At 43.3% G+C, this 27,005-nt stretch overlaps 1 protein-coding gene and 1 non-coding gene across 5 annotated transcripts; both read left to right on the top strand.

Annotated features, from left to right (window-relative positions):
• The first annotated feature begins 189 nt into the window (after positions 1-189).
• gstz1 (glutathione S-transferase zeta 1) lies at positions 190-25,736 on the top strand. Of its 4 annotated transcripts, XM_073039464.1 has the most exons (12): positions 220-282; positions 8,458-8,595; positions 11,092-11,195; positions 13,925-13,976; positions 14,489-14,556; positions 15,535-15,615; positions 16,367-16,492; positions 17,432-17,507; positions 18,881-18,933; positions 23,774-23,823; positions 24,582-24,715; positions 25,592-25,736. In XM_073039464.1, exons 3-11 carry the CDS (start codon positions 11,190-11,192, stop codon positions 24,700-24,702), a joined length of 633 nt encoding a protein of 210 aa, XP_072895565.1. In that variant the 5' UTR covers positions 220-282; positions 8,458-8,595; positions 11,092-11,189; the 3' UTR covers positions 24,703-24,715; positions 25,592-25,736. The 4 variants fall into 4 exon arrangements, with proteins under 4 accessions (XP_072895564.1, XP_072895565.1, XP_072895562.1 ...); XM_073039463.1 differs by lacking the exons at positions 8,458-8,595; positions 11,092-11,195 and having other exon boundaries at positions 190-282; XM_073039461.1 differs by lacking the exons at positions 220-282; positions 8,458-8,595; positions 11,092-11,195 and adding an exon at positions 13,701-13,788.
• LOC140725832 (small Cajal body-specific RNA 13) lies at positions 3,065-3,261 on the top strand. Its single transcript, XR_012098482.1, has one exon.
• Positions 25,737-27,005: the final 1,269 nt, after the last annotated feature.

The following is a 27,005-nucleotide window of genomic DNA, read 5'->3' on the forward strand; positions in this document are numbered from 1 at the left end:
AAGCTTACAGTAACCACTACAGAAATTGTTCACGAAAACAAAGGGGCTTTCTTATGTCTGTTTATTATTCTTTGTGTGAGGCGAAGACCCGCCCTCCATTCTCCGTGATGTCATTGGAGAACAGCGATTGTGATTTGAGAATTGATAAATGAATCAGTCGGGGGGCGGTGGCAAACGTGTGTTTGGGTTTCTATTTCCGGGGTCAGTAATTATGGGGTCAGGCCGGTTTAACTGGGTGCCGTTTAATGCTGGTGCTGTCTGTGTGCCGGTCAAGTGATGCAGGTATGAGTCCATTTGAATAGGCAGTGGGTGAGTCTCTCCTTCATCAACGCACAACCTCTTCGCCCTGCGTTGTGCGTGTCCCGGTTTCCATGGCAACGGGCCTGCGCCCTCCAAGCGTATCAGGCACCGGCCTCCCCCCTCGTATCCCCCAAGTCCCTGTCTGGCCCCGTCCTCAAGGTTATTGGCTTCTCGAGATAGGAACGACCTCCAAACTGGCCTTGATTCAGGATTGTGAGTCTATCTCCAGTCGTGGCTTCATTATAGGAAGGACTTGGAATCTTTAAAGAGGGTGCAGGAGGAGATTTAACAGTGATATTAAACCTGATTCTGATAGAGACATACATTAGGATCATTTAAGAAACTCTTAGAGACATGGATGAAAGGAAAATAAGAGTGTTATGTAGGGTGGAAAGGCTAGATTTATCTTGAAATAGGCTATAAAATCACTACAATATCGTGGGCCAAAGGCCCTGTACTGTGCTGTACTTATCTGTGTTCTTACTCTGTGATTTCCTGCGACCTTAGGCAGAGCTGTTCCAATAATATGCTGAGTATGTTATTCAGTCAATGTTCATGTGTGGTGCAGGATTTGTGGATCTTGTCAGCTCTTGTTGCTGAATCCAGGAGTTCTCCCCATTTGCACTTCTTCAGCATGTAGTTGAAGACACTAAGTTGTCCAGTGGTAGGGTGTGAGAGTGTCAAAGTTCCTGAATAAAATTGTTTTTTTTTGTCCTGAGAAGTTGGAGGTAAAACCCACCCACCATTGAGCACATCTACATGAAATGTTGCCATAGGAAGGCAGCATCCATTATCAAAGATCCTCAGCACCCAGGTAATGCTCTTTTCTCGCTGCTGCCATCAGGTGGGAGGTACAAGAGCCTCAGGACTTACACCACCAGGTTCAAAAACAATTATTACCCCCACAACCATCAGGCTCTTGAACAAAAGGGGTTAACTACATTCACTTAAGAACTCTTTATCTTGTTATTTCATGCTCATTACTTATTGTTATTTATTATATATGTATTTCACAGTTTGTCCATTGATCCTGTTTACAGTTACTATTGTACAGATTTGCTAAGTATGCCCTCAGAAAAAGAATCTCAGGGTTGTATGTGGTGACATGTACAGTATGTACTGTGATAATAAATTATACTTTGACTTTGAATAATACCTGGTGCTCACATTCCCAACATATCATTTGGCTCAAAAAAAAAGTGAACTGTTGGAAGAACTCAGCTAATCAGGCAGCATCTGTTGCCTGATCGGTTGAACCAAGGGAATGATTAGCATTTCAGGCTGAGACAGATCAGAATCAGATTTATTACCTCTTTCATGTATTATTTGTCATTTTGAGGCAGCAGTACAGTGAAAAGATGTAAAAATTATAGATCACAAAATAAATAATATAAAAAGAGGAATAATGATGTAATGTTTGTGGAGTGTTCAGAAATTTGATGGTGGTGGGGAAGAGCTGTTCCTGAATCTTCAGATCCCTCTAACCCCTGCCAATGGTAGTAATAAGAAGGCATAATCTGGCTGTTGAGGGTTCTTACTGATGGATGCCACCTTCTTGAGGCATTGCCTCGTGAAGATGTGCGTGATGGTGGGGAAGGTTGTGCCTGTGATGGAGATCACTGAGTCTACAACCCTCTGCAGCCTCTTGCAATCATGTGTATTGTGGCCTCCATGCCTGGTGGTGACATAACCAGTCAATGTTCTCTACGGTACATCTGTAAAAGCTTGCAAGAGTCTTTGGTGACATAGCAACTCTCCTGAAGCTCCAAGTAGATTGACTGGTGACATAGCAACTCTCCTGAAGCTCCAAGTAGATTGACTGGTGACATAGCAACTCTCCTGAAGCTCCAAGTAGATTGACTGGTGAGCCTCCTCATAGTGGCATTACTGTGTTGGGATCAAGACAGATTCTTGGAGTATTGATACTGGGAGATTAAAGCTGAGAGTGTAGAGAGAAGATGGCCTGTAAAAGAGGTGAGATGGGGGAGAGAGACAGAGGCTGATAAGTGGAACTAGTTGAGAGATGATCATTGCAATCAGAGAAAGGGAGGTAGTTCACCCTTTCCATCCGTCTCCCTCTACCCTCCCAGTTACTGAGACCTGTCACTTCCCTGCTAGCTCCAAATGCCCATCTATCACTTTGACTCAAACCCTGCCTCTCACCTCTATCTTCTCTCTACACTTTTAGTCACCCAACCATTTCCCTCTAGATGCTGCTTGACCTGGTGAGTTCTTTCAGCAATACACACAAATGCTGGAGGAACTCAGCAGATCAGGCAGCACCTATGGAGAGAATAAACATTTGATGTTTTGGGCTGAGAACCTTCATCAGGATTTTTTTTAAAAAGAGAAGAATTAGAAGAGGGGGAAGAATACAAGCTGGCAGGTGATAGGTGAGACAAGGTGGATGGGGGAGAAGGACAGAAGAGACAGAGATTACCAGAAGTTGGAGAAATTGAGTTCTTTCAGTAATTTTTTTTTGCTTGAGATTCCAGCATCTGTCTCACATGAGACCATGATGAGTTGTACTGTACCTTGGTTTCCATCTTCAAGCACTTTCCCTCCAGCAGTTTGAGGATTAAAAAGAGAATGGGGAAATGAAGTGAGAGCTGGTTTGATGTTTTGAGATTGTATCCAGCAGCCTTGTGCATGAGAGCTACTGGTTCAAGACCATGTCTGCAGTGATGGATATTTCCCAATACTGCACTCTGTATACAGGAACAGCCCAGAGAGAGAACAGGAGTACCTCACCACAACTACATCCCATGTGCATGCACAGACATCATCTGCCCAGTTCCCTCTCCTTTTCCTATGCACTTACAGAATCCTGTTGTCACGGAGATGCTGGCTTTACCAATGCCTTCATCGATCATCAAACAGGAAGAGTAAAGCCTCCCAGTTCCAGATATTGTTGATAAGACGAGAGCACTGATCTATCAGACACTGACGGCTGGTACAAGTTGTTTCAGTCCTGTGTAACTGCCTCTACTTTTAGTAGTGGGGATTGGCTTTTAGCACCTCAAACCCTTCCACAAATCTATAAAGTGATGCCTGATCCAGACACCATGGTGAATGTACAAATACTTTGTACATTTGTATATAACCTTGCTTATGTAACCATGTTCAGTGATCAACACAAGGGAGTTCATCTCCCTGATCTTTGATTTGCCAGTACATTTTTCAGGATCTTTGGTTGTGCCTCTGGCTCAGTCTTGAGGTGATTTGCATGGTGTTAAATTCAGCTCTGGAAGGATTAAATTGCAGAACCAGAATTACGAGATTCCAGAGATTTTAGTTAATTGGGATTGGTAGGCTTTCAGTTCATGCAAGTTCTTTGGCGGTGTGTGTAGGAGAACATGCTGGTTTGCAGAACTCATATCTAAACATGCCAGAAACTGATCAAGTATGACTGAGCGTTTATTTAGGTGAGGTGGAACTGATTACAGATGTACTGTGACCTCCACCCATTTTGTCTGCAAAAATTTAGTACTGTATTGGTTATTGTTACATGTACCAAGATACAGTGAAGAGCTTGTCTTGCATACTGTTTCTACTGGTCAAATCAGCTAGAACACAATAACAATACAGAATAAAGTGTTAAAGCTACTGGAAAAAGTGCCGTGCAGGTAAATGACAGTGCAAGATCATAACGAGGTATTTATGAGGTCAGGAGACCGTCTTATGTAAGAGGTCAATTTAAGGGACTCGTACCAGTGGGATAGAAGCTGTTCTTGAGCCTGATTGTATGTGCAGGCTTTTGTATCTTCTGCCTGAGGGTAGGGGAGGGAAGAAAGAATGTCCAGAGCGGGTGGAGTCTGTGATCATGCCGGCAGTGAGAAGTGTAGACAGAGTGCATGGAGGGAAGGCTGGTTTTCATGATGCATTGAGTTGGGTCCACAACTCTGTAGTTACTCAGTCTTGGGCTGAGCAGTTGCCATACCAACTCATTATGCCCCCAGATAGGATGTTTCCTATGGTGAATCGATAAAGTTTGGTAAGGCTTAAAAGGGACATGCTGAGTTTGAGGAATGGAAGTGTTAATGTGCTTTCTTGGACAGAACTGGTTTAGATATCCTTGCATTTTAATCAAAAGTAATGTGTAGCCTAAAATCACTCCATAAATTATCAGTAATAAACACGTTAGCACAATCAGAATCAGGTTTATTATCACTGATGCATGTTGTGAAATTTGTCTTGCAGAAGCAGTACCATGCAATACATAAATTATAATAGAAATGAAAATAAAAAACATTGAGTGTGTGTCTTCAGGCTCCTGTACTTTTATCTTGATGATAGTAATGAGAAGACGGCATGTCCTGATTGACAAGAGTCCTTGATGGAGATTGCCGCCTTTTTGAGGCATTACCTTTTCAAGATGTCCTTGATGTTGGTGAGCCTAGTGCCCATGATGGAGCTGGCTGAGTCTATTACTCTCTGCAGCACAATTGTGTAAGACCTTTGTGCTGGGAGACATCACTGTAAGGGGTAAAAGGAGCAATAGATCAGTTTGATGGGACACGGTTGATGCATGAATGAACATAGATCTGCTGCTGTAGTTACTGATAGCAAATACAGCAGTGTAGTACTGTGATAGTCGAACAGCAAACTCAAGCTGAAAGTGTGTATGTCATTTGACACACAAGAAACCCATTGAGTCTGTCAGCTCCCAGAACAATCCATCTCCTTTCTCACTTCTGTTTATCAGAGTCTGGCATTGGTAGCCTTTGTATTCTTTTATCTTCCTCCAGCAGTGCTCTCCAACACTCACCTCCCCTCTTCTCCCCTACCCCCCATCACCTTCCTCTCAATTTTTCTCTCTCAATCTGCTTTCAGCTATCATCCACCTGCCATGGTCCACAACTCTATCCTTCTCCCCTACCTGGCACAACCTGCCTGTTATTTTATACCCCTTCTTGGTCCAGTAATCACCCTGGACTCCTTTCTCAGCACTCACCTTCCATACTTTAAACTGGCTACCTTTCCTCTCCACAGTCATTGCTGATGTAGGGGTTTGATCCAAAATATTTCCTGTAACCTATTCTATGTTTCCATCAACACCCCCCTCCTAGATTCTCCATTCACCTACATACCGGGGCAACTTTGGATGTAAGAGGGATTGAAGCACCCATGGGAATCAGAATCAGGTTTAATAATACTGGCATTTGTTGTTTAGTGGTAGCAGTACATTGCATTACCTAATAAAAATAGTGAGGTAGTATACATGGGTTCATAGACTGTTCAGAAATCTGTTGGGGGGGGGGGTGGAAGCTGTTCCTAAAATGTTGAGCATGTTTTCAAGCTCCTGTATTTCCTCGATGGTAGCAATGCGAGAGAATATGGGGTTCCTTAATGATGGATGTCGTCTTTTTTAGACATTACCTTCTAGAGGTGTCCCGGATGCTGGGGAGGCCAGAGCCCATGATAGAACTGGCTGAGTTTGCCACTTTATGAAGCTTTTGTTCCCGTCCTCTGCAGGAGCCTCTCTATACAGTGAAGCAACCAGTTCAAATGTTCTCTACAGAACATCTTTAGAGATTTATGAGCCTTTTTAGTGACATACCATGTATCCTCACACTCCTAATGAAATATAGTCACTGTGGTGCCGCCTTTGTAGTTGTACCAATATGTTGGGCGCAGGATAGATCTCCAAGAGATGTTGACACCCAGGAACTTGAAGCTGCTCACCTTTTCCACTGCTGACCTTTCAACGAGGACCATTGTGTGTTCCTTGATTTCCCCTTCCTGAAGTTCACAATTAACTCCTTGGTCTTACTGACGTTTTGTACAAAGTTTTGTGTTTCAACACTACTCAACCAGCTGACCTATCTCGCTCCTGTACACCACCTCATCACCATCTGAAATTCTGCAACCATAGTTGTGTCATTGTCAAATTTATAGATGGCAAGGGTGTAGAGAGAGTAGAGCAGTGAGTACTGGTACAGCCAGGTTATGAGGCTTGCCAAAGTGTAGATGTGGGATGGCAATTTAAGCGACCTTGATAGTGGCATAGCAGTGATCAAGTGTCTTGTCTCCTCTGGTTCCACAGGTGATAATTTGGTGGTAGTTGTTCAGAGACTTTTTCGAGCTGCCCTGCTTGATATTCCCAATGATAAGGAAGGCATCAGGGTATGCTGTTTCGTGGCTGCTGATTACGGTGTTGTAACCTCGCGCAGTAACAGGGAGAACGTGCAAACTCCACACAGACAGCACCTGAGATCAGGATTGGACCCTGCATGCCCACAGCTTACTAACCCTAATCCTTGTGTCTTTGGAATGTGATAGGAAACCCACGTGGTCAAAGGGAGAGCAGACAAACTCAGTAAAGACAGTGGTGGCAATTGAACCAATCACTGGCATTGTAAAGCACTGAGCTAACCACTATGTTACCATGTAGTCCTACATGGAGAGAAAGGGACAGTAGTGGAATGGATTGGAAAGAGAATTGTTATGGGCCAAAGGTTGACAAATGAGATGAGTTTTGACGTGGCATCAGTTGGGTCCAGGAGCCTGATTCAGTTCTGACCTGCAGAAAGTGGGAAGCTATGTGTGCAGGGCCAGCACTGAGGGACTGCTACAAGGTCATACTGAGTAGATACTCATGTATATGCATACTGTGTAGGGACAGGACTGAGGATGAGTAGCATGGTCAGAGAGTGGGTAGGGCCAAGGGGGAGTAGCACAGTCAGGACGGTGGGTCAGGGGATGGGGAGCAGCACTGGAAGGCAAAGGAGCACCACTTGCCCCATTGAACTATTCCACCATGGCAGATTTATTATCCCCCTCAAACCCATCCTCCTTCCTTCTCATTGTAATCTTTTGATACCCTTTCTAATTAACAACCTATCTATCTCTGCTTTAAATGTACTCATTGACTTGGCCTCTATGGCTGTTTGTAGCGATGGATTCCACATTCACCACCCACTGGCCAAAGAAATTCTTCCTATTCTCTGTTCTAAAGTGACAACCTTGTATTCCCCACTATAGGATGCATCCTCCCCATGTCCACTCTATTTAGGCCTTTCAATATTTGATAGCTTTTAATGAGATCTCCCCTCATTCCTGTAAACTCCAGCAAGTACAGGCCCAGAGCCATCAAACCCTCCTCACGTGTTAATTTTTTCATTCCTGGAATCATTCTTGTGAACCGTCAATGCCAGCAGATTGCTTCTTAGAAAAGAAGTCTGAAACTGCTCATAATACCCCAAGTACAGTCTAATCAATGTCTTGTAAAGCCTCAGCATTGATTGTTGCATTTATACTCTAGTCCTCTCAAAATTAATTCCAACATTACATTTGCCTTTCTTACCATTAAATCCACCTGCAAGTTAACCTTATGAGGACCAAGATGGCACCTGCAGCCAATGGTGATGTCCTGCAGACAGTTCACGAATCTACTTGTTCTTCTTTCGAAAATGCTTCTACTACAAATCTGGAGCCTGTATTTATAGTTCATGAAACTATGGTGGGGTGGGGGGAGTGGTCAGAACCAAGGGAGAGCAGGGATAGCACCACGATCAGGGGGTGGGTTGGGACCAAGGGGGAGTAGCATGATTGGTGGGGGGGGGGGGTGCAGGTGATTCAGAGTGAGCAGTGTCTGATATGTGTTAGGTCTCCTTTCCTAATTTAAAACCAAATACAGATGAAGATCCACCTGATCCTGCATTAATCTACAGGTAGAAGCGGGCAGTTTTCTGTAGTTTGCTCTGGCAAGTGATCTCTGTGTGAAACTATCTGTGGGTACTTATGTCCTCTTTTCCAACTCTTATCCTCTGACCTACTCTACTGTGCACTGTACTTTAATTCATTCCCTAATACATGTCCCGGGTGGGAGATGGCTTTGATTATGCTGGCTGCTTTACTGAGGCTGAGAGTCCATGGAGGGAAAGCTGGTTTGTGTGAACTCTGTTCAGTTTCTCCTCGTCACAGACAGAACAGTTACCATACCAGGTTATGATATGTGCCTCCTTTGATGCTTTTAAAATCCTCACATATTTATAACTCTCCCAGTCTGTATCTCGCTTGATCTCTGCCCCCCTCCAACCGTAGCCTTTTGCACACACTATATGTAATCACTCCACCCATGACAGCTATATGTTAAGCTACTGTTACCCTTATCTCCAGAATTACCTTGTAAAACTCTTCTGTCTTTTTTTTAAGGTACTTATTAAAAATGTCCTTCACTAAACCTTTGACTATTTGTACTGAGACTTTTAAGACACAAGAAACTGCAGGTGCTGGAATCTGGAGGAATGGTCAGCTGAAGGAACGCAGTGGGTCAAGCTGCGTCTGTGGGAGGTAAGGAACTGTCGACATTTAGGGTTGAAATGTTGCATCGGGATCTGTTGACAGATTGGACCCTGATGCAGAGTTTTGACTCAAAACATGGTCAGCACCCCCAGAGATGCTGTTCCATCTGCTGAATTCTTCCAGCAGATTGATTGTTGCTCTGAGATTTTTGGAGAATTTTATGGGCTGTTTATTAATACTGCTGTTAAGCACCTTGGAATGATTTCTTGCTAGAGGTGCAGGGTGTTGACAGAACTATCTTGGCAGCATCCCTCCCCATGGCTGAATTCGCCCTCAAATGTGATGGACCTGATGGTATTGCTCTTGCAAGGAGTGGGTATGAACACAATGGATAAAAGTGCTCTTTTGGGTGCTGTAAGGGCTCCATGAATCAGAATCAGGTTTATTGTCATTGACATGTCATGAAATGTATTGTTTTGTAGCAGTAGTACAGTGCAATATTATAAAATAATCACTAGTCACAATAATAAATTAAAAAAATAATTTGGTGCAAAAAATAGAGCAAAATGAGACATAGTGTTCAGAAATCTGATGGAAGAGGGAAGAAGCCTCTTCTTGGGTGTGTGTCTTGGGTTCCTGGACCATAATAAACTATGGCAACTCCTTGAAGAAATGGGGATACCTGCACATCTGATCTGCCTTATAGAAACTTGTATGAAGATCAAGAAGCAACAGTTGGAACTGAACACGGAACAACAAACTGGTTCAAGATTGGGAAAGGAGCATGACAAGGCTGCATACTGTCACCCTACTTATTTAATCTAGAGGCTGAACACATCATGATGAATGTTGATCTAGAGGATTCAAATGTTGGAAACAAAATTGCCAGACGAAATATCAACAACCTCAGAAATGCAGATGATACTACCCTAATGGCTGAAAGTGAGGAGAATTTGAGGAAACTTCTAATCAAAGTGAAAGAAGCAAATGCAAAAGCTGGTTTGTTGCTCAATATTAAGAAAGCAAGATTATGTCGACCAGCCCTATTAACTCCGTGGTGATAAATGGAAACGAAGTGGAAGTAGTGACAGATTTTGTCTTCCTTGCTTCGAAGATTTCTATAGATGGTAACTGCAGCAACAAAATTAAATGGCGCTTACTTCTGGGAAGGGCAGCAATGGCGAATTTAGATAAAATACTGAAGAGCAGAGACATAACATTGGCTACAAAGATCCGTATAGTCAAGTCTATGGTATCTCCAGTTGTACTGTATGGCTGTGAGAGCTGGACTATTAGTAAAGCTGAATGCAAAAGAAATGATACCTTTGAACTTGGTTGCTGGAGGAAAGTGTTAAGAGTTTGTTGGACAGCAAGAAGATCCAATGAGTCAATACTTAAATACAGTCAGACTGCTTACAAGGAGGCTTGATTATGAGAGAAAAGCTCAAATTTTTTGGCCATATCATTAAAAGCCCGGATTCTTCAGAGAAGATTCTCATGTTGGGTAAAACAAGGAGAGGATAAAAGAAAGAGAGGGTGACAGAGGTTATGATGGATAGATAATATTACTCAGACAATGCTTATGACCTTGGGAGATCTTGGAGAGGCAGCTTCCAACAAGAAGACTTGGTGTGCATGAGTCCATGAGGACTCTGTTTAACAACTGAACAACAATAACCTCCTTCCTGATGGTAATGAGAAAAGGCCTTGTCCTGGATAGTGAGGGTCCTTAATGATGGATACTGCCTTCTTAGGCATCACCTATTGAATATGGCCTCAACAGTGGGGAGGCTAGTGCCTGTGGTAGTGCTGGCTGAGTCAGACTCCTACTCCTAAAGAAACAAAGCTGCTGGCAAGCCACCTTCATAATTGCATTGATATCCATCATTGTGTGGTTTGGAGCCGCCACCAAGCAGGATAGAACCAGACTACAGCGCACAGTGAGGACTGCCGAGCGCATCATTGGAGCCTCCCTGTACTCTTCCAGGTTGAAGAAGAGGGCGGGGAACATCATAAAGGACTCCTCCCATCCTGCGCATGGACTGTTTGATCTGCTTCCGTCTGGTAGGCGCTTCAGATCCCTCCAGACTAAGACTAATAGGCACTGGAGAAGTTTTTTCCCTACTGCGGTCACTTTGCTGAACAGTTAACTGCCGGTTAACTATTACTTGGATTGCACTACCTGTATGTATAATCTATATTTTCATTTATATTTATCATTATTATTGTTATGAGCAGAGAGACAACATCTGCTGGAAGTAAATTCCTTGTATGTGCATAGGTACTTGGTGATTAAAGTCTGATTCTGATTCTGATATGTTGTGCTCAGGATAGATCCTCTGAGATTTAGCCACCCAGAACTTGAAGCTGCTCAAGTTCCTGGGTACACTTGAAGTGTACTACAAAAGGCAGCTCTTGCTGCTCTCTGTGTGTGGAAATGAATCCCTCAAACAGGAAGGATGGTGGTGAAGAGCTTAATTTTTTTAAAATTAGAATGTCTACACTAGGAGAGTTTGGTTAATGTTTGTTTGGTTTGTATTGAAGGGACATGTGGCAGTGGGTTAAAGGAATCTAGCTCTTGGGTCTTCTGATGAGGAAAACTGGAAACTGAAGAGCCAGACTGCAGTCTGAAATAGTGAAGGATGGAGGTATGTAGTCACTTGGGCTAGCCAGGCACTAGGCTTGGGAAGGCCTGGATAACTGTTGTATCCACAGATGATTTTTGGTTTTAGAGAAGTAAACCTTTCTCAGTCCACAGCAAGTTGCTGAATGTAGTGCTGAAGACCTGCTGTTTGTTAGAGTGGTTTATTTGTTCCACTGAGTAGCTCAAAAGCCTGAAAACATGCAATCAGTCTGAAGGACAACTTCTAACCTGCTGTTAGAATGATTGAATGGTTCCCTAGTACTATGATAAAGTTGGCTCATAACCTCAATCAATCTTGATGTGACCTTGCACTTTATTAACACTTTCTCTAACTATAACATTTTATTCTGTATTCTGTTATTGTTTTACATTGTACTACATCAATGCACAGTAGTAATAAATTGCATATGGATAGTATGCAAGACAATTTTTTCACATGAACACTACATTTTTTTTGCTCTGAGGAAAGGTTGAGCAAGCTAGGGCTTTTCTGTTTGGAGTGAAGGAGGATGAGAGGTGACTTGATAGAAGTGTACAAGATAAGAGGCATAGATGGAGTGGACAGCCAGAGACTTTTCCCCAGGGCAATTGGAGGAAAGTATGGGGGAGGGAAAGAGGATATTGAAGGTCACTTTTTTTTTTACACAGAGTGGAGGGTAAATGGAACATGCTTCTGGGGTGGTGATAGAGGCAGATATATTAGGGGCATTTAAGAGAATCTTAGGAAATGGATGGCAGAAAAATGGAAGACTATGTGGAAGGGAATAGTTAGCTTGATCTTAGAGTTAGTTAAAAGGTTGACACAATATTGTGGACTGAAGGGCCTTTACTGTGCTGTAGTGTTCTATGCGTTAACGTGAAGATAGCCCCATCTGCTGGGATCCCCAGGTAGTGCCGTGTGACATCAGTCTCCAGAATGGTACCAATAGGCTTCTGACTACTGAATGGCTTTATAGTACAATAAGATGGATTCTTGACTTCACAATGCATCTAGTTATGACCTTGCTGTCTACTTGCACTGCACTTTCTCTGTAACTATAGCACTTTATTCTGCATTTTATTGTTTTCCCATGTATTACCTCAACACATTGTGAATTGAAATTATCTATATGAACAGAATGCATGACAAGTTTTACACTGTACCTCAGTACGTGTAACAGTAATAAATCAATTTTATCAGTTTTATCCTCCTGAACCTTTCCTATCAATGTACCTGTCAAAAAACTTTTAAATGTTGTAAATGAAGCTACTTCGACTGCTTCCTCTGGCATCTCATTCCATATTGACCATCCTCTGGGTGAAAAAGTTGATTCGGGTTCCTATGAATCTCTCCCCTCTCAACCTAAGTATATGCTCTCTAGTAATTCCCTAGCCCTGGGGGAAAAACGCACTGCATTCACTCTATTTCAAAGGTACATTTAATGTCAAAAAAACGTACACAATATACATCCTGAAATACTTTTTCTTTGCGACCATCCACGAAAACAGAGGAGTGCCCCCAAAGAATGAATGGCAGTTGAATGTTAGAACCCCAGCCTATTTATTCCCCTTGTGATTTTAAACACTTGTATGTTCATCCCTCATTCTCCTACTCTCCAGTGAAAAACATCCCAACCTGTTCAACCTTTCTCCATAACTCGGTTCCTCAAGTCCCAGCAATATTCACGTAAATATCCTCTGCACTCTCTACAGCTTAATGGCATCTTTCCTATAGCAGGTGATCAAAACTGGACTCAGTATTCCAAATGTAGCCTCAATAATGTCTTGTACAACTATAGTGTAAAATACCAACTTCTAGTCTCAATGCCCTGACTCATATTCTCAAGGCCAGCCTGCCAAAAGCCGCCTTCACCACTCTGTCTACCTGTGACTCCACTGTCGGGGAAACAGGCCCCTATGCTTTACAACATTCCCCATAACCCTGCTGTGAACTGGTGAATGCCCTACCCTCACTTGCCTTCCTCTGTCAGTTGTTGTGTTTGCCTGAGGATGCAGCTGCAGATCATTTCATCACATCAGTGCTCCTAGGGAGTACAAAGGGAAACAAGTGGTGCAGAATAAGATACCGGTAGTTACAAAGAAAATTCAGGTAGACAATAAGGTGCAAGCTCATATTGTGAGATTGAGAGTCCATTTTATGTACTAGGGAACCGTTCAGTAGACTTATAACAGCAGGGTAGAAGCTGTTTTGAACCTGGTAGTATGTGCTTTTGGGCTTGATGACGGGTAACAGCCCAAAATGTTGAGTTTTTATTCTCCATGGATGCTGCCTGACCTACAGAGTTCCTCTAGCATTTTGTGTCTGTTACTCTGGATTTCCGGCATCTACATTATCTCTTGTGTTTTATATCTTCTATACCTCCTCTGTGCATGGAACACATAATTTCTTCTGCTCTCTGAGGTACATTTCCATTTAATCTTCCAGAGTACGGTAAATGAAATCTGGCCAATAGCAGAATAAACTTTAACCTCTGGACTGAGCTGTGATGGTTAGTGATTGGTGTTTTGTGTGTCCACCCATATTTTAATTTTGTCTGACGTGGGAGCAGAGACAACGACGGGACAAAGCGCAATAGGACATGGCATCAACGGGTAAAGTAAGTATCTACATGAATCAGCAACGACCTTCATCAGAAGTGCAGGCCCTGGAACGTGTCTCAGTCTACACAGAACTAAAGCAATCTGTTAGTGGATTTGAATCTAATCGTTATTGTGTGTGCTGCTTCTTTCCAGCCCGTGTTGTACTCGTACTTCAGGAGTTCCTGCTCATGGAGGGTGCGAATTGGTGAGGCTCCAACAACTGGCTGCAATTTGAAATTGTGTGTGTGTGTGTTTGTCTGCATACCTATATGTTTGTGTGTGTAAATGTGTAAGAGGGAGGTACCCAGCTGGGTTTTAAAAGAAATTCTACTCTGTGATGTAGTCTTGTCAATTGCAACAATCCATTAAACTTTGGACTCTATTTTTTTTTTAAAAAGAGCTTCAGCTGGGTGAGAGGTTGTGAGAATTGCAACCAGCTCGGTGAGGGAAGCTGGGCGGGTGTGAAACATCGAGTTTTGTTTAGAGATACAACACAGTAACAGGCCCACCCAGCCCAGTGAGCCTGTTTACACCCCATATGCCTTTGGAGTGTAGGAGGAAACTGTAGCACCCGAAGGAATCTCACATGGTCACGGAGAAAATACAGACTCCTTGCTGACAGTGGCGGGAATTGAACCGTGCCACTTGTGCTATAAAGTGTTATGCTAACTACTATGCTACTGAACCACCCTAAGTTTCTTTCTCTCCATCACTCAGCTCTTGCCTTCAAAGGAATCGAGTATGAACAGGTCGCTGTCAACTTGGTGAAAGATGGAGGGCAGCAGGTACGTGTCCAGCTCTGTGTCCCTGTTGCTGTCCACCCCATTACCCTCTGTTCAAACATCTTCAAACTAAACAAGGCAAGCTGTTGTGATTGCAATACTTACATCCTTCAGCCATATTACAGTTTGAAAATGTTTTCAATTATAAACCTTGAGCAGATTTGAAGAGTTATACCGGTCCTGTTTATTAAATGTCCTTTATATACAATAAATCCACTATCTAGGACAACAAATTATGACAAAGGTCAGTGATAATAAACCTGATTCTGATTCCGAATTTCCCTTTGTATTGTTACTTCTGTGAGGGAGGTAGCCATTTTACATACCGCAAGCTCCTACTAAATCCCCTCCTTTACTCCCTGTATACCCACGACTGTGTTGCCACCCACAGCACTAATCTAATTACATTTACCAACTACACTGCATTGATTGGCCTAATCTCAAGCAATAGCGAGATAGCCTGCAGTGAAGAAGTCATCTCTCTGACACAGTGGTGTCAAGTAAACAACGTCTCCCTCAATGTTGCAAAAACAAAGGAGCTGGTCTGGATTACAGGAGGAATGGAGACGGGCTAATTCCTTTTGGCATCAATGGATCTGGGGTTAAGAGAGTAACCAGTTTTAAATTCCTTGGCATCCACATCATTGAGGACCTCACGTGGTGTGTACACAGCAGCTGTGTGGTGTAAAAAGCACAACAGCACCTCTTTCACCAGAGACAGTTGAGGAAGTTTGGCATGGGCTTTAGGAAATGCTAGGGGCAGCCTGCAAGTGTTGTCATGTATTCTGGTGACAGAATAGCATGTCCAAAGTGTTTAGCAAAACAACAGAAGCAGCAACAACAACAACTGCAAAATAAACTCTTTTCCTCTCTCCCATCCTCCCATTCAGACCCATGACTTCAGCACTCTACTCCTGATGGGGTGAGGTGCATATTGGTCCAGTTAGGAGCACCATTTTAATCAGTAACTTCCCTTTACAGTATGCTGATTCGTTCAAGAAACTTAATCCCATGAAGCAGGTGCCAGCGCTCTCCATCGATGGGATCGTCCTGTCCCAGTCGGTAAGGATGGTTTGTTTCTATTGAGCGGTTTTGTTACTCTGATTTTGGAATTTGCCCAAGAGAAGGGTTCAAGGCCTGTTTTGCCCAGATATGTAAACTTTTACTTTATTATTCAGACCTGTTGTGATATCTAATGGTGAATATAAGAGATTATGCAGATGCTGGAAATCTTGAGAAATGCACAGAATGCTGGAGGAACTCAGCAAATCACGGAGCATTTATGGAAGGGAGTAAACAGTTGACAATTTAGGCCAAGATCCTTCATCATACAGAATCTAGAATAATAAACTCTGGGAGGGGGGTGCGGAGGAGAAGCGTACAAACTAGCAGGTGGAAGGCTAGCAGCTTCTCACATCAACCCACCTACCTTCAGATTCATTTATTACATGTACATTAAAACATACAAAGAAATATCATTTGCATCAGTCCAAGGATGTGCTGGGGCAGCCTGCAAGTATTGCCATGCTGCCGGCACCAACACAGGCCTGCTGACTAACCCTAACCGATGTGTCTTTGGAAGGTGGGGGAGAACCATGAGGAGAATGTACGAACTCCTTACAGTGGCAGAATTGAACCTTGTTTATTGGCGCTGTAAAGTGTTACACTAATTGCTACACCACCATACCATGCCAATTGTTTTGTTAATTTTAGGCATGTCTGTGTGAAAGAATCCAGTCTTTAACACACAGTTCTGGTTGTTTTTGTGGACTGTTGTTTTCAGTTTGATTGTTACTTTCTCTGCTGATGGTAGATGGCCATAATTCATTACCTGGAAGAGACTAGACCCAATCCACGGCTGTTGCCTGTTGATCCCAAGAAACGTGCCCAAGTCCGCATGATCTCTGACCTCATTACCTCTGGGATCCAGCCCCTACAGGTATGGCTTTGGTTTCAGTGCATCCTTCACTTGCCCTGCGAATCCTTTGTGCTTTTGGCTGTCTGACAGAGAGCTGCAGTTCCTCTCTCCCTGCTCCTTGCAGATGTTACACACATCTGGCTGCACATTGTGGAGTATTATTTTACTATTTTCACATATTAAGTGTGTGGGATCTGGTGATATTGATCCAGGGGTTCTTCAGAAGTCAAGAATGAGGCATAAAACTTGGTGTTGCAGATTTTTAAAGTGTCACAAGAGCAAAGAAAAATAAGTTGTGGTCATTTCATACTCTGATTAGAGATAAAACACATTCCATTGATAGAATGAAACCTGTGAAACAGCCAGATTTAAAGGGGCTTGCACCTGCTGCAGAAAAACTGAGAATACAGCATCAGCCATATTAGAATTACTGGAAAATCCACTGAACACTTACCTACATATAGGTGATTACATAAAAACTATAAGCAAGCATAGGAAAGTTAATCTACAAGAAAAATAACAATTCTACACCCTGATCTAACCATAGTGAAAGCTGCAGTAGCGTGCTAACCAGACAGATGATCCCATACATCAGTACATCAAGGTGGTAGAAAGTTACAGAGAACGTGTACAGTAGGTAAACAAAGTTCAAGGGCCATGATGAGATAGATTGGGAGTTTATCATACAGTCAAGAAGCTGTCTTTGAGCCTGATGGCATGTGATTTCTGGCTTCTGTATCTTCTGCCTGATTGGAGGGGGGAGAAGAGAATAAACAGGGTGGTTGAAGTTGTTGATCATGCTGGCTGCTTTCCTGAGGCAGTGGGAAGTGTGGACAAAGTTGATTGACAGGACTGGTTTGTGTCTGGAGTTCTGAATAACCATTGGAGGGGTTAGTTGGGCTGAGTTGTTTTACTGTCTCTAGAATGAGCATATTGTCACAGTGCTGTCTGATCTTTCAGAACCTGGGTGTGCTGCAAAGGGTAGGAGAAGAGAAGCAAGACTGGGCCCAACACTTCATCATCAACGGGCTGCAGGGTAAGATCAGGCGATCGTGTCGTGTTGGATGGCTGCAGTTTAATGTTCTTGTTCAGCTCACCTCACACCTCAGTACCACCTCACTCCTCCTGATCAAACCCTTTAGATTCCATTGTTCAACAAGTCCTCAACAGCTTTCTAAACTTATCTGTAGTCCAGCTGCCCGTGCTAACTCAGATTTGTACAGTTGTACAGAATGGCCCAGTAAAAGTCCTTTGGCCCAACTTGTTCATGCTGTAGTCAAATGGAATTCATGTAGATGGAAGTTTGACTCTCATTCCTCTAAATCTTCCCTCACTGTGAACTTTCCAATGTTGTTATTAATACTGCAATTGTACCTACCTCAATCACTTCTTCCAGCTGCTTGTTCCATATACCCATCGCCCTCTGTGTGAAAGTTCCCCTCAGGTCCCCTTTAAATCTTTTCCCTTCACCTTAATCTCTGCCTTCTATTTTTAAACTCCTGTACCCTGAAGAAAAAACTGGCCATCTACCTCACTTATGCCTCTCATGACTTATAAACCTCTAAGGTCACCACCCAGCCTCCTACGCTCTAGGGAGAGCAGTGCCAACCTATCTAATCTTTCCTTATAATTTGAGCCCTGCTTGTGAAACTTGACAGGTGGCACGGTAGCATAGTGGTTAGTATATTCACTTTATACATGAGCGATCAACAAGCGATTCCCTACCACTGTCTGTAAGGAGCTTGTACATTCATCCTGTGACCACCTGGGTTTCCTCTCACATTCCAAAGACAGAGGTTGGGGTTAGTAAGTTGTGGGAATGCTTTGTTGATGCTGGAAGCACGGTGACACTCGCTGGCTTTCTGCAACACATCCTTGGCCTGCGTTGGTCATTGACATAAATGATGTATTTCACCATATGTTTTGATATACATGTGAATATTACGCTAATCTTTAAACTTCCCTGTACTCTCCCTTGCTTACGATTACCCTGGTACTCACTGGCTCCTGTCAGAGTGGCTTAATATTAAAACCCTTATTTACAAAAGGTCTCATCCTTCAGCTCCACCCCACCTCCCTCAGATCTTTTGCACTCTGTACTTTGACCTGCTACATGTCTTGTCTTATTTCTCCATGTTGGTAAACACATTTTTCTAAAACCTGGAATTATCTTTAAAGCTCCACTTTCTCTCCTTCAAGCAGTTTGGTAAAATCTATGACCAAGTTCAGCAAAGTTTCTTTGACCAAAATTATGGCCATCTGGCCTTAAATCACTTTGTTGCTTGGTGCCGCAGCTTGGCCTGAGATCACAAGGGATGCTTTACTAATGGCCCCATGTAACTAAGTTGTTTGGCTCATCTTGCTCTGATCCCATATTTCTGCACTAATTTCTTTGTCTTTTTTTTCTAGCTCTAGAGTGTCTCCTGCAGCAGGTGTCAGGACGATACTGTGTCGGTGATGAGGTACATACTGGCAAGCTTTCAAGTGGATATCGTGTTTAGAATGGAAAAGGAGTTGGAATCAGTTTGTTACATCAGGTCATGTGCACAAGTACAGTGAGGTACAGATAGTGAAAAGCTTGCCTGCAGCTTCACGGGCACATAGGTACAGAACATAAGTTATCCGGACAGAGAAGAGAAAAAGACCATAAGTCAGGACGGCACTTTATCTCATTGAAACCTATTGAATATTGAAAGGACTAGATAGAGTGGATGTGGAGACGATGTTTCCTGTAGAAGTGGGGGGGGGGGGGGGGGTAGAGTGTATGACCAGAGGGCCCAATCCCAGAATGGAAGGTTGTCCCTTTATAACAGAGACAAGAAGAAATTTCTTTAGCCAGAGGGTGGTGAATCTGTGGAATTCAGTGCTGTTGAGGCCAAGTCATTGAGTATATTTAAGGCAAAGATTGTTGTTTTTTCATTAGTAAGGGCGTCAAAAGTTACGGGAAGAAAGCAGGAGAATGGGGTTGAAGGGTATGATGATTCAGTTATGATGGAAGGGTAGAGCAGATTCAGTGGGCCAGATAGATAGATAGATACTTTATTCATCCCCATGGGGAAATTCAACTTTTTTCCAATGTCCCATACACTTGTTGTAGCAAAACTAATTACATACAATACTTAACTCAGTAAAAAAAAAAAATATGATATGCATCTAAATCACTATCTCAAAAAGCATTAATAATAGCTTTTAAAAAGTTCTTAAGTCCTGGCGGTAGAATTGTAAAGCCTAATGGCATTGGGGAGTATTGACCTCTTCATCCTGTCTGAGGAGCATTGTATCGATAGTAACCTGTCGCTGAAACTGCTTCTCTGTCTCTGGATGGTGCTATGTAGAGGATGTTCAGAGTTATCCATAATTGACCGTAGCCTACTCAGCGCCCTTCGCTCAGCTACCGATGTTAAACTCTCCAGTACTTTGCCCACGACAGAGCCCGCCTTCCTTACCAGCTTATTAAGACGTGAGGCGTCCCTCTTCTTAATGCTTCCTCCCCAACACGCCACCACAAAGAAGAGGGCGCTCTCCACAACTGACCTATAGAACATCTTCAGCATCTCACTACAGACATTGAATGACGCCAACCTTCTTAGGAAGTACAGTCGACTCTGTGCCTTCCTGCACAAGGCATCTGTGTTGGCAGTCCAGTCTAGCTTCTCGTCTAACTGTACTCCCAGATACTTGTAGGTCTTAACCTGCTCCACACATTCTCCATTAATGATCACTGGCTCCATATGAGGCCTAGATCTCCTAAAGTCCACCACCATCTCCTTGGTCTTGGTGATATTGAGACGCAGGTAGTTTGAGTTGCACCATATCACAAAGTCCTGTATCAGTTTCCTATACTCCTCCTCCTGTCCATTCCTGACACACCCCACTATGGCCGTGTCATCAGCGAACTTCTGCACATGGCAGGACTCCGAGTTATATTGGAAGTCTGATGTGTACAGGGTGAACAGGACCGGAGAGAGTACGGTTCCCTGCGGCGCCCCTGTGCTGCTTACCACCGTGTCAGACCTACAGTCTCCCAACCGCACATACTGAGGTCTATCTGTCAAGTAGTCCACTATCCAATCCACCATGTGAGTCTACTCCCATCCCCGTTAGTTTGTGCCTTAAGATCTTGGGCTGGATGGTGTTAAAGGCACTAGAGAAGTCAAGGAATGTAATCCTCACAGCACAACTGACCCCATCTAGGTGAGAGAGTGATTTGTGCAGCAAATACGTGATAGCATCCTCCACTCCCACCTTCTCCTTATACGCAAACTGAAGAGGATCCTGGGCGTGTCTAGCTTGTGGCCTCAGATTCTGTATTATCAGCCGCTCCATGGTCTTCATCACGTGCGACGTCAAGGCAACAGGTCTGAAGTCATTCAACTCCTTTGGTTGTGGTTTCTTCGGTACCGGGACAATACAGGATGTTTTGTCTAATAGCCTAATTCTATGTCTGTCCTGTGGATTTATGGTAGTGTAGTGGTTATCGTAATGCTATTACAGCACCATCTACCCAAGTTCAATTCTGCTGTCTAGCAGGAGTTTGTATTCTTTCCTCGTGACTGCATGAATTTCCTCCGGATGCTCTTGCGTTCTAAAGATGTACAGGTTAGAAGGTTATTTGGCCACTTGGATGTAATTGGGCGATGCAGGTTCATAAGGTCAGAAAAGCCTGTTACTTTGCTGTACCTCTAAATAAAACACAAGTCTATGGTGGAGTGAGAGATGGTCCGTAGTGTTCTCTTGCTGTGGTTGGTTAGGCTTGTGTCAGTTCATTCCAGAACCAAAAGGTTGAAGGGAAGTAGCTATCCTTGAACCTGGTGGTATGGGACTAGAGACTTCATTAACTCCTGCCATTTGTAGCAGGAGTAGGGATCCTTTATGTAGCCTTCCTGAGGTAAGCTGGATAATTATTAAATGGTAACTTGGGTTATTAAATGGTAAATAAGTTTATATAGCTTATTTCATTATTGTTGCAGGTACTGAGGTGCAGTTTCGCAAGCCGTCCATGCAGATAATTTCTTTACGTCAATGATTGAGTTAATACAATGGAAAACAGTAACAGAATGCAGAATAAAGTAACACATGTAAAACACAGATCAGGCAGCAACTATGGAAATGAATATACAGTCAATGTTTTGGGCTGAGAGCCTTCATCAGGACTGGAAAAGAAGGGGGAAGATGACTGAATAAAATGGTGGGGCAGGGGACAGTGAAGCTTGAAGGTGATGGGTAATGCCAGCTGGCTGGGGAAAAGTAAAGGGATGGAGAGGATGGAATAGAATAGAAGAGGGAAGTAGACCATAGGAGAAAGGGGAGGAGGATGGGACCCACAGGAGGTGATAGGCATGTGAGAACGGGTTAAGAGGTCAACGTGCAGGATTAGAAGAGGGGAGGAAGGAGGGAAATTTTGTTTTACTGGAAGGAGAAATCTATATTCATGCCATCAGCTTGAGGCTACCCAGGCAGATTATAAGGTGTTGCTCTTCCACCCTGGCATCATGGCACAAGAGGAGGCCATGGAGCGATATCTCAGAAGGAGAATGGGAATTGGAATTAAAAGGTTGGCCAGCAGGAAGTTCCACTTTTGGCAGATGGAGTCCCAATTTAGGACAGGTCTCACCAATGCAGAGGAGGCCTCATTGGATATAATAGATGATCCCAGCAGATTCTCAGGTGGAAGGATTGCTTCAGGCTCTGAATGGAGGTGAGGGGGCCCCAAACTTGGGCCGCTTGCTGGGAGGGAGATTAATGGGGAGGGATGAATGGATAAGGGAATAGACAAGGCAGAATAAAGTGTTATCGTTACAGAGAAAGTGCAGGCAGACAATAAGGTGCAAGGCCCTTGAGCTTAGTGGTACTTGCTTTCTGGGTTTTGTGAAGAGAGGGGAAAGGATAGAATGTCTGGGGTGGGTGTGGTCTTTGATTATGCTGGCAGCATTACTGAGGCAGTGGGAAGTGTAGACAGAGACCATAGAAACAAAACTAGCGAGGTACTGTCCATTCAGAAATCTGATGGTGGAGGGGAAAAAGCTGTTCCTAAAATGCTGAGTATGTGTCTTGAGGCTCCTGGCCCCCCTCGATGGTAGCATGCCCTGGGTGCTTGGGATCCTTAAAGATGGATGCCAGTTTTTTGAGGCATTGCCTTTTGAAGCTATTCTCAATGCTGGGTTGGCTAGTGCCGATGATGGAGCCTGCAGCTTTTTGCGGTCCTGTGCAGTGGCCTCTCCATACCAGACATTGATGCGACCAGTTAGAATGCTTTCCATGGTACATCTGTAGAAATGTGAGAGTCTTTAATGACATACCAAGTCTCCTCGAAATCCTAATGTAATACAGCCATTGTCATGCCTTCTTTGTAACTGTATCAATATGTTGGGCCCAAGATGGATCATCAGAGATGTGGGCTGAAGGGCCTTTACTGTTCTATGTTCTAATGCATAAAAGTGTGAGGTAACTTACACAATGAATGATTGAACATTGAGGACTGTAGTAGAACAAAGGCAGCTGGGGATACAGATTCATGATTCCTTGAAAGTGGAATCACAAGTAAATAGGTTCATAAAGAGAGCTTTTAGTGCATTGACCTTCATAAATCTAAATATTGAGTACAGGAGCCGGGATGTTATGTTGAAATTCTATAAGATGTAGGACTGGCAAAATGTGGAGTATTGTAAGCAGCTCCGGGAAACAACCTACAGGAAAGATGTCAATTAGGTTGAAGATGGTGGAGAAAATTTACAAGGATGTTGCCAGGACATGAAGACCAGAGTTATAGGGAAAGGTTGAATTGATTAGGTATTTATTCCCTGGAGTGTAGGAGAATGAGGAGAGATTTAATAGAGGTATAAAAAAATTATTAGAGATGTAGATAGGATAAATGCAAACAGGCTTTTTCCACTGAGGTTGGGAGAGATATGAACTAGAGGTTATGGGTTAAGGGTGGAAGTTGAAATATTTAAGGAAACCCTGAGGGAATTTATTCACTCTAAGGATAGTGTGAGTGTGATATGAACTGCCAGCAGAAGTGGTGGAAGTAGGTTTGATGTAAACATTTTAGAGAAGGTTGGATTACTAAATTGATGGGAGAGGTATGGAGGGCTGTGGTCAAGGTGCAGGTCAATGGGACTAGGCAGAAGAGCAATTCAGCATGTACTCCATGGCCAAAAGGGCGTGTTTCTGTGCTGCAGTGCTCTATTACTCTGAGCTTTACTTGCTCCCTCACCATGTGCTGGGTGCTGAGGTCCCTGTGGGACATTAATCAGGAGCTACAGTACGACTGATCTAGTAATATGGTTTTGTGCCTTCTAGGTGACGATGGCAGACCTGTGTCTGGTCCCACAGGTGTACAATGCAGTGAGGTACGGTTCCAGTCATCCTCGTGGCAATTATCTCAATAAATAAATACAAACCAAATTAAATTCGTACATAATGACTTCAGGGTAACAGTTTCCAAACTTCACTCTTGTCTGTGGCTCCCCCATCCCCACTCTCAGGCTGTTGCTGGAGTGTGTTCAAATAGACAAAATATATAATTTTTCAACCTTCCCAAAACACATTTCTTGCAAATTGTTTTAAAGCTCTTACTCTAGCTTTCAAGCCATTGTGTCTCTACTTCCCAATTGCTGCAGATTCCTATTGTTTTTTTAAAATCTGAGACATCTATATCCAAATCTTGGCTGTTGATCACCCCAATTTTAAATGCTCTACCTTCCTAAGCACTGTCTCTCCATTTACTTATGATGCTTCCCTACATTTACATCTTTGAACAATGATTTAGCCCTTCTGATTCAGTCAACTTTGTGTCAGTATCAGATCTTGTAAACTTCAAGGACTGAAGGGCTGAAACTGGCCTGTCCTGGGTTTGAGTATGTATGGGGAGGTGCAAAGAGGCCTGTTTTGCTGGTTTTTTTGCTGCTACTTGTGTTATTTTGCCAAACAAAATTGTGTTACTGTGGTATTGGTGCTGGAATGTCTAATGGCACTTGCAGGCTGCCCCCTGCACACCCTTAGGGTTGTGTTGGATGTTACTGCAAATGCAGTGTGTTTCAATACATATGTAAGAAATCTGAATCATCTCACCTATTGTACACCAATGACACCTTGTCCACTCCTACAGGTATAAGGTGGATATGGCTCCATTTCCCACCATTTCAAAGATCAACAAATCCCTCCTGGAACTGGAGCCGTTCAAAGTCAGTCACCCTTCCTGCCAACCTGACTCTCCTCCGGGACCATGAATCCAGCAGCAAGGTGAGGGACTGCACCATAAATGAAGATGTCATTCTATTTGGCTTTATTTTTTTAAAAAAAACAAATTAAAATTACCCGCACCTCTAATCAGTTCAAGAACTGCAAAGTAATGTGCAGCTCTATCAAACACTGCTTAGGGCTTGGAATATTGTGTTCAGTTCCGGTTGCCTTATTATAGGAAGGATGTGGAAGCATTAGAGAGGGTGCAGAGGAGATTTACCAGGATGCTGCCTGGATTAGAGAGCATGTCTAATGAGGATAGGTTGAGCGAGCTTGGGCTTTCTCCTTGCAGTGAAGGAAGATGAGAGGTGACTTGGAGATGTATAAGATGGATAGACCAAGTCTGCACACAAAATGTTGGAAGAACTCAGCAGGTCAGGCAGAATCTATGGAAATAGTTGATGTTTCAGGCTGAGATCCTTCTTCAGGACTAGGAAGGGGGGAAGATGCTAGAATAAAAAAGGTGGGGGGATGGGAAAGAGGCTACCTGGAAGGGGTAGATGAAACCAGGTGTGGAGAAAAGTCAAAGGCTGGAGAAGAAGGAATCTAATAAGGGAGGAAAAAGGGAAGGATGGGACCCAGTGGGAAGTACTAGACAGGTGAGAAGAGGTCAGAGTGGGGAATAGAGGGGTGGTGGGGGAGAATTAGTTCTCCAGAAGGAGAAATCAGTATTCATGCCATCAGGTTGGAGGCTATCCAGATGGAATATAAGGTGTTGCTTCTCCACCCGGAGGGTAGCTTCGTCTTGGACCAACATGTTGGAATGGGAATGGGAATTAAAATATTTGGTTAAAAAACACAACATTGTGGCTGAAGGGCCTGTATTGTGCAAATAGATTTTATGTTAACATTCTCACCTTCTGTCTCTTTCCTCAGGGTTTTGGTCACACTTTGAGCCATATTGACACCACAGTTAACGAATTAAGAATTTCAAATTGTACTGATCAGTGGACTATCAATCTCTCCATTTTTACTTGTTTTCTTTAAATTAAAAGATGAATAAATTTAAAGATTGAAATTACCTCTGTCTAATTCTGTCAAGAAAATGCACCATTGAGCAGCACTGATATCTCTGCTAGGGCAGGCAGCAACACAAGGGTTACCCTGCTTTGCTGGTTGGACAGCGGGACCTTAGGATGGAAAGAGCATGTGAACAAAAGCAGGTGTGGGACTGCATCACTGGGTAAAGAAACAGAAGAGGAGATTGGAAAACTGATGGAGTGACAGAGGAGATGTGGCATTGGTTAATAAACTCATACTGAACTGGAAGATGATTAGCAGGGAGACAGAGGAAGAGAAAGGACATCAAAACATGCAGTAGAACATGTGTCAATGACCAATTCAGTCTCAAGATTTACTGAGGGCAGCCCACAGGCGCCACCATACAACAAAGCATGCCCACAAGTTACTAACCCAAACTCGTACGTACATCTTTGAATATGGTAGGAAACTGGAGTATCAGGAGGAAACCCCACCTGGTCATGGGGTGAATGTACAAACTCCTTACAGGCAGTAGTAGGAATCTAACCCAGGCAGCTGGTACTGTAAAGAGTTACGCTAGCTGGTAGACTAACAGGTGGCCCTACTTTGGGCTAGGAGGTGGAGAAAGACAGTCTCAGGTGCAGAGGACTGGCTGCTGTTCATCACAATTGGTGCAACCAGTCCTTGCCCCAGTGGGACACAGCCATACTTAAAATGCAAGCAGGCTTTTCCACTGAGGTTGGGTGAGACTAGAACTAGAAGTCATGGGTTAAGGGTGGTACTAGTGTGGACCGAGCTGCTAGTGGAGATGGTGGAGTCAGGTTTGACTGCAACATTTAGAAACATTTGGATAAGTACATAGATGGGAGGGCTATGAATGCTACCTCAGTATTTTGGTCTCTTTGCACTACATTTTTTATATTATAACTTAATGTAACTTGATTATATTAATGCAACTTAATAAAATTGCTGCATTCTTTTGCCTTCTCCCTGTAACCTTTCACACCCTTACCTATCAAGAACCTATCAACTTCCACTTTAAATATACCAATGACTTGGCCTCCACAACCATCTGTGGTAATGAATTCCACAGATTCACCACCCTCTGGCAAAATAAATTCCTCATCTGTTCGAAAGGGACATCCTTCTATTCTGAGGCTGTGACCCCTGCTCCGAGACTCCCCCACAATAGGAAACATCCTCTCCATCTTGGCCTTTCAATAATTGATAGATTTTGATGAGATCCCTCTTCATTCTTCAAAGTCAAATGCCTTAGTCTCTTCAGATGACAACAGTAAGTACATTACTC

The sequence above is a fragment of the Hemitrygon akajei genome, chromosome 3 (assembly GCF_048418815.1).
Source record: "Hemitrygon akajei chromosome 3, sHemAka1.3, whole genome shotgun sequence".
Lineage (NCBI taxonomy): Eukaryota > Metazoa > Chordata > Chondrichthyes > Myliobatiformes > Dasyatidae > Hemitrygon > Hemitrygon akajei.

Bases quoted from the DNA above. Each gene is read 5' to 3' on its own strand.
- gstz1 (XM_073039461.1), top strand. The intron at 16,493-17,431 runs GTATGGCTTTGG...CTGATCTTTCAG, and splicing joins CTGGGATCCAGCCCCTACAG to AACCTGGGTGTGCTGCAAAG. The intron at 23,824-24,581 runs GTACGGTTCCAG...CCACTCCTACAG, and splicing joins CAGGTGTACAATGCAGTGAG to GTATAAGGTGGATATGGCTC.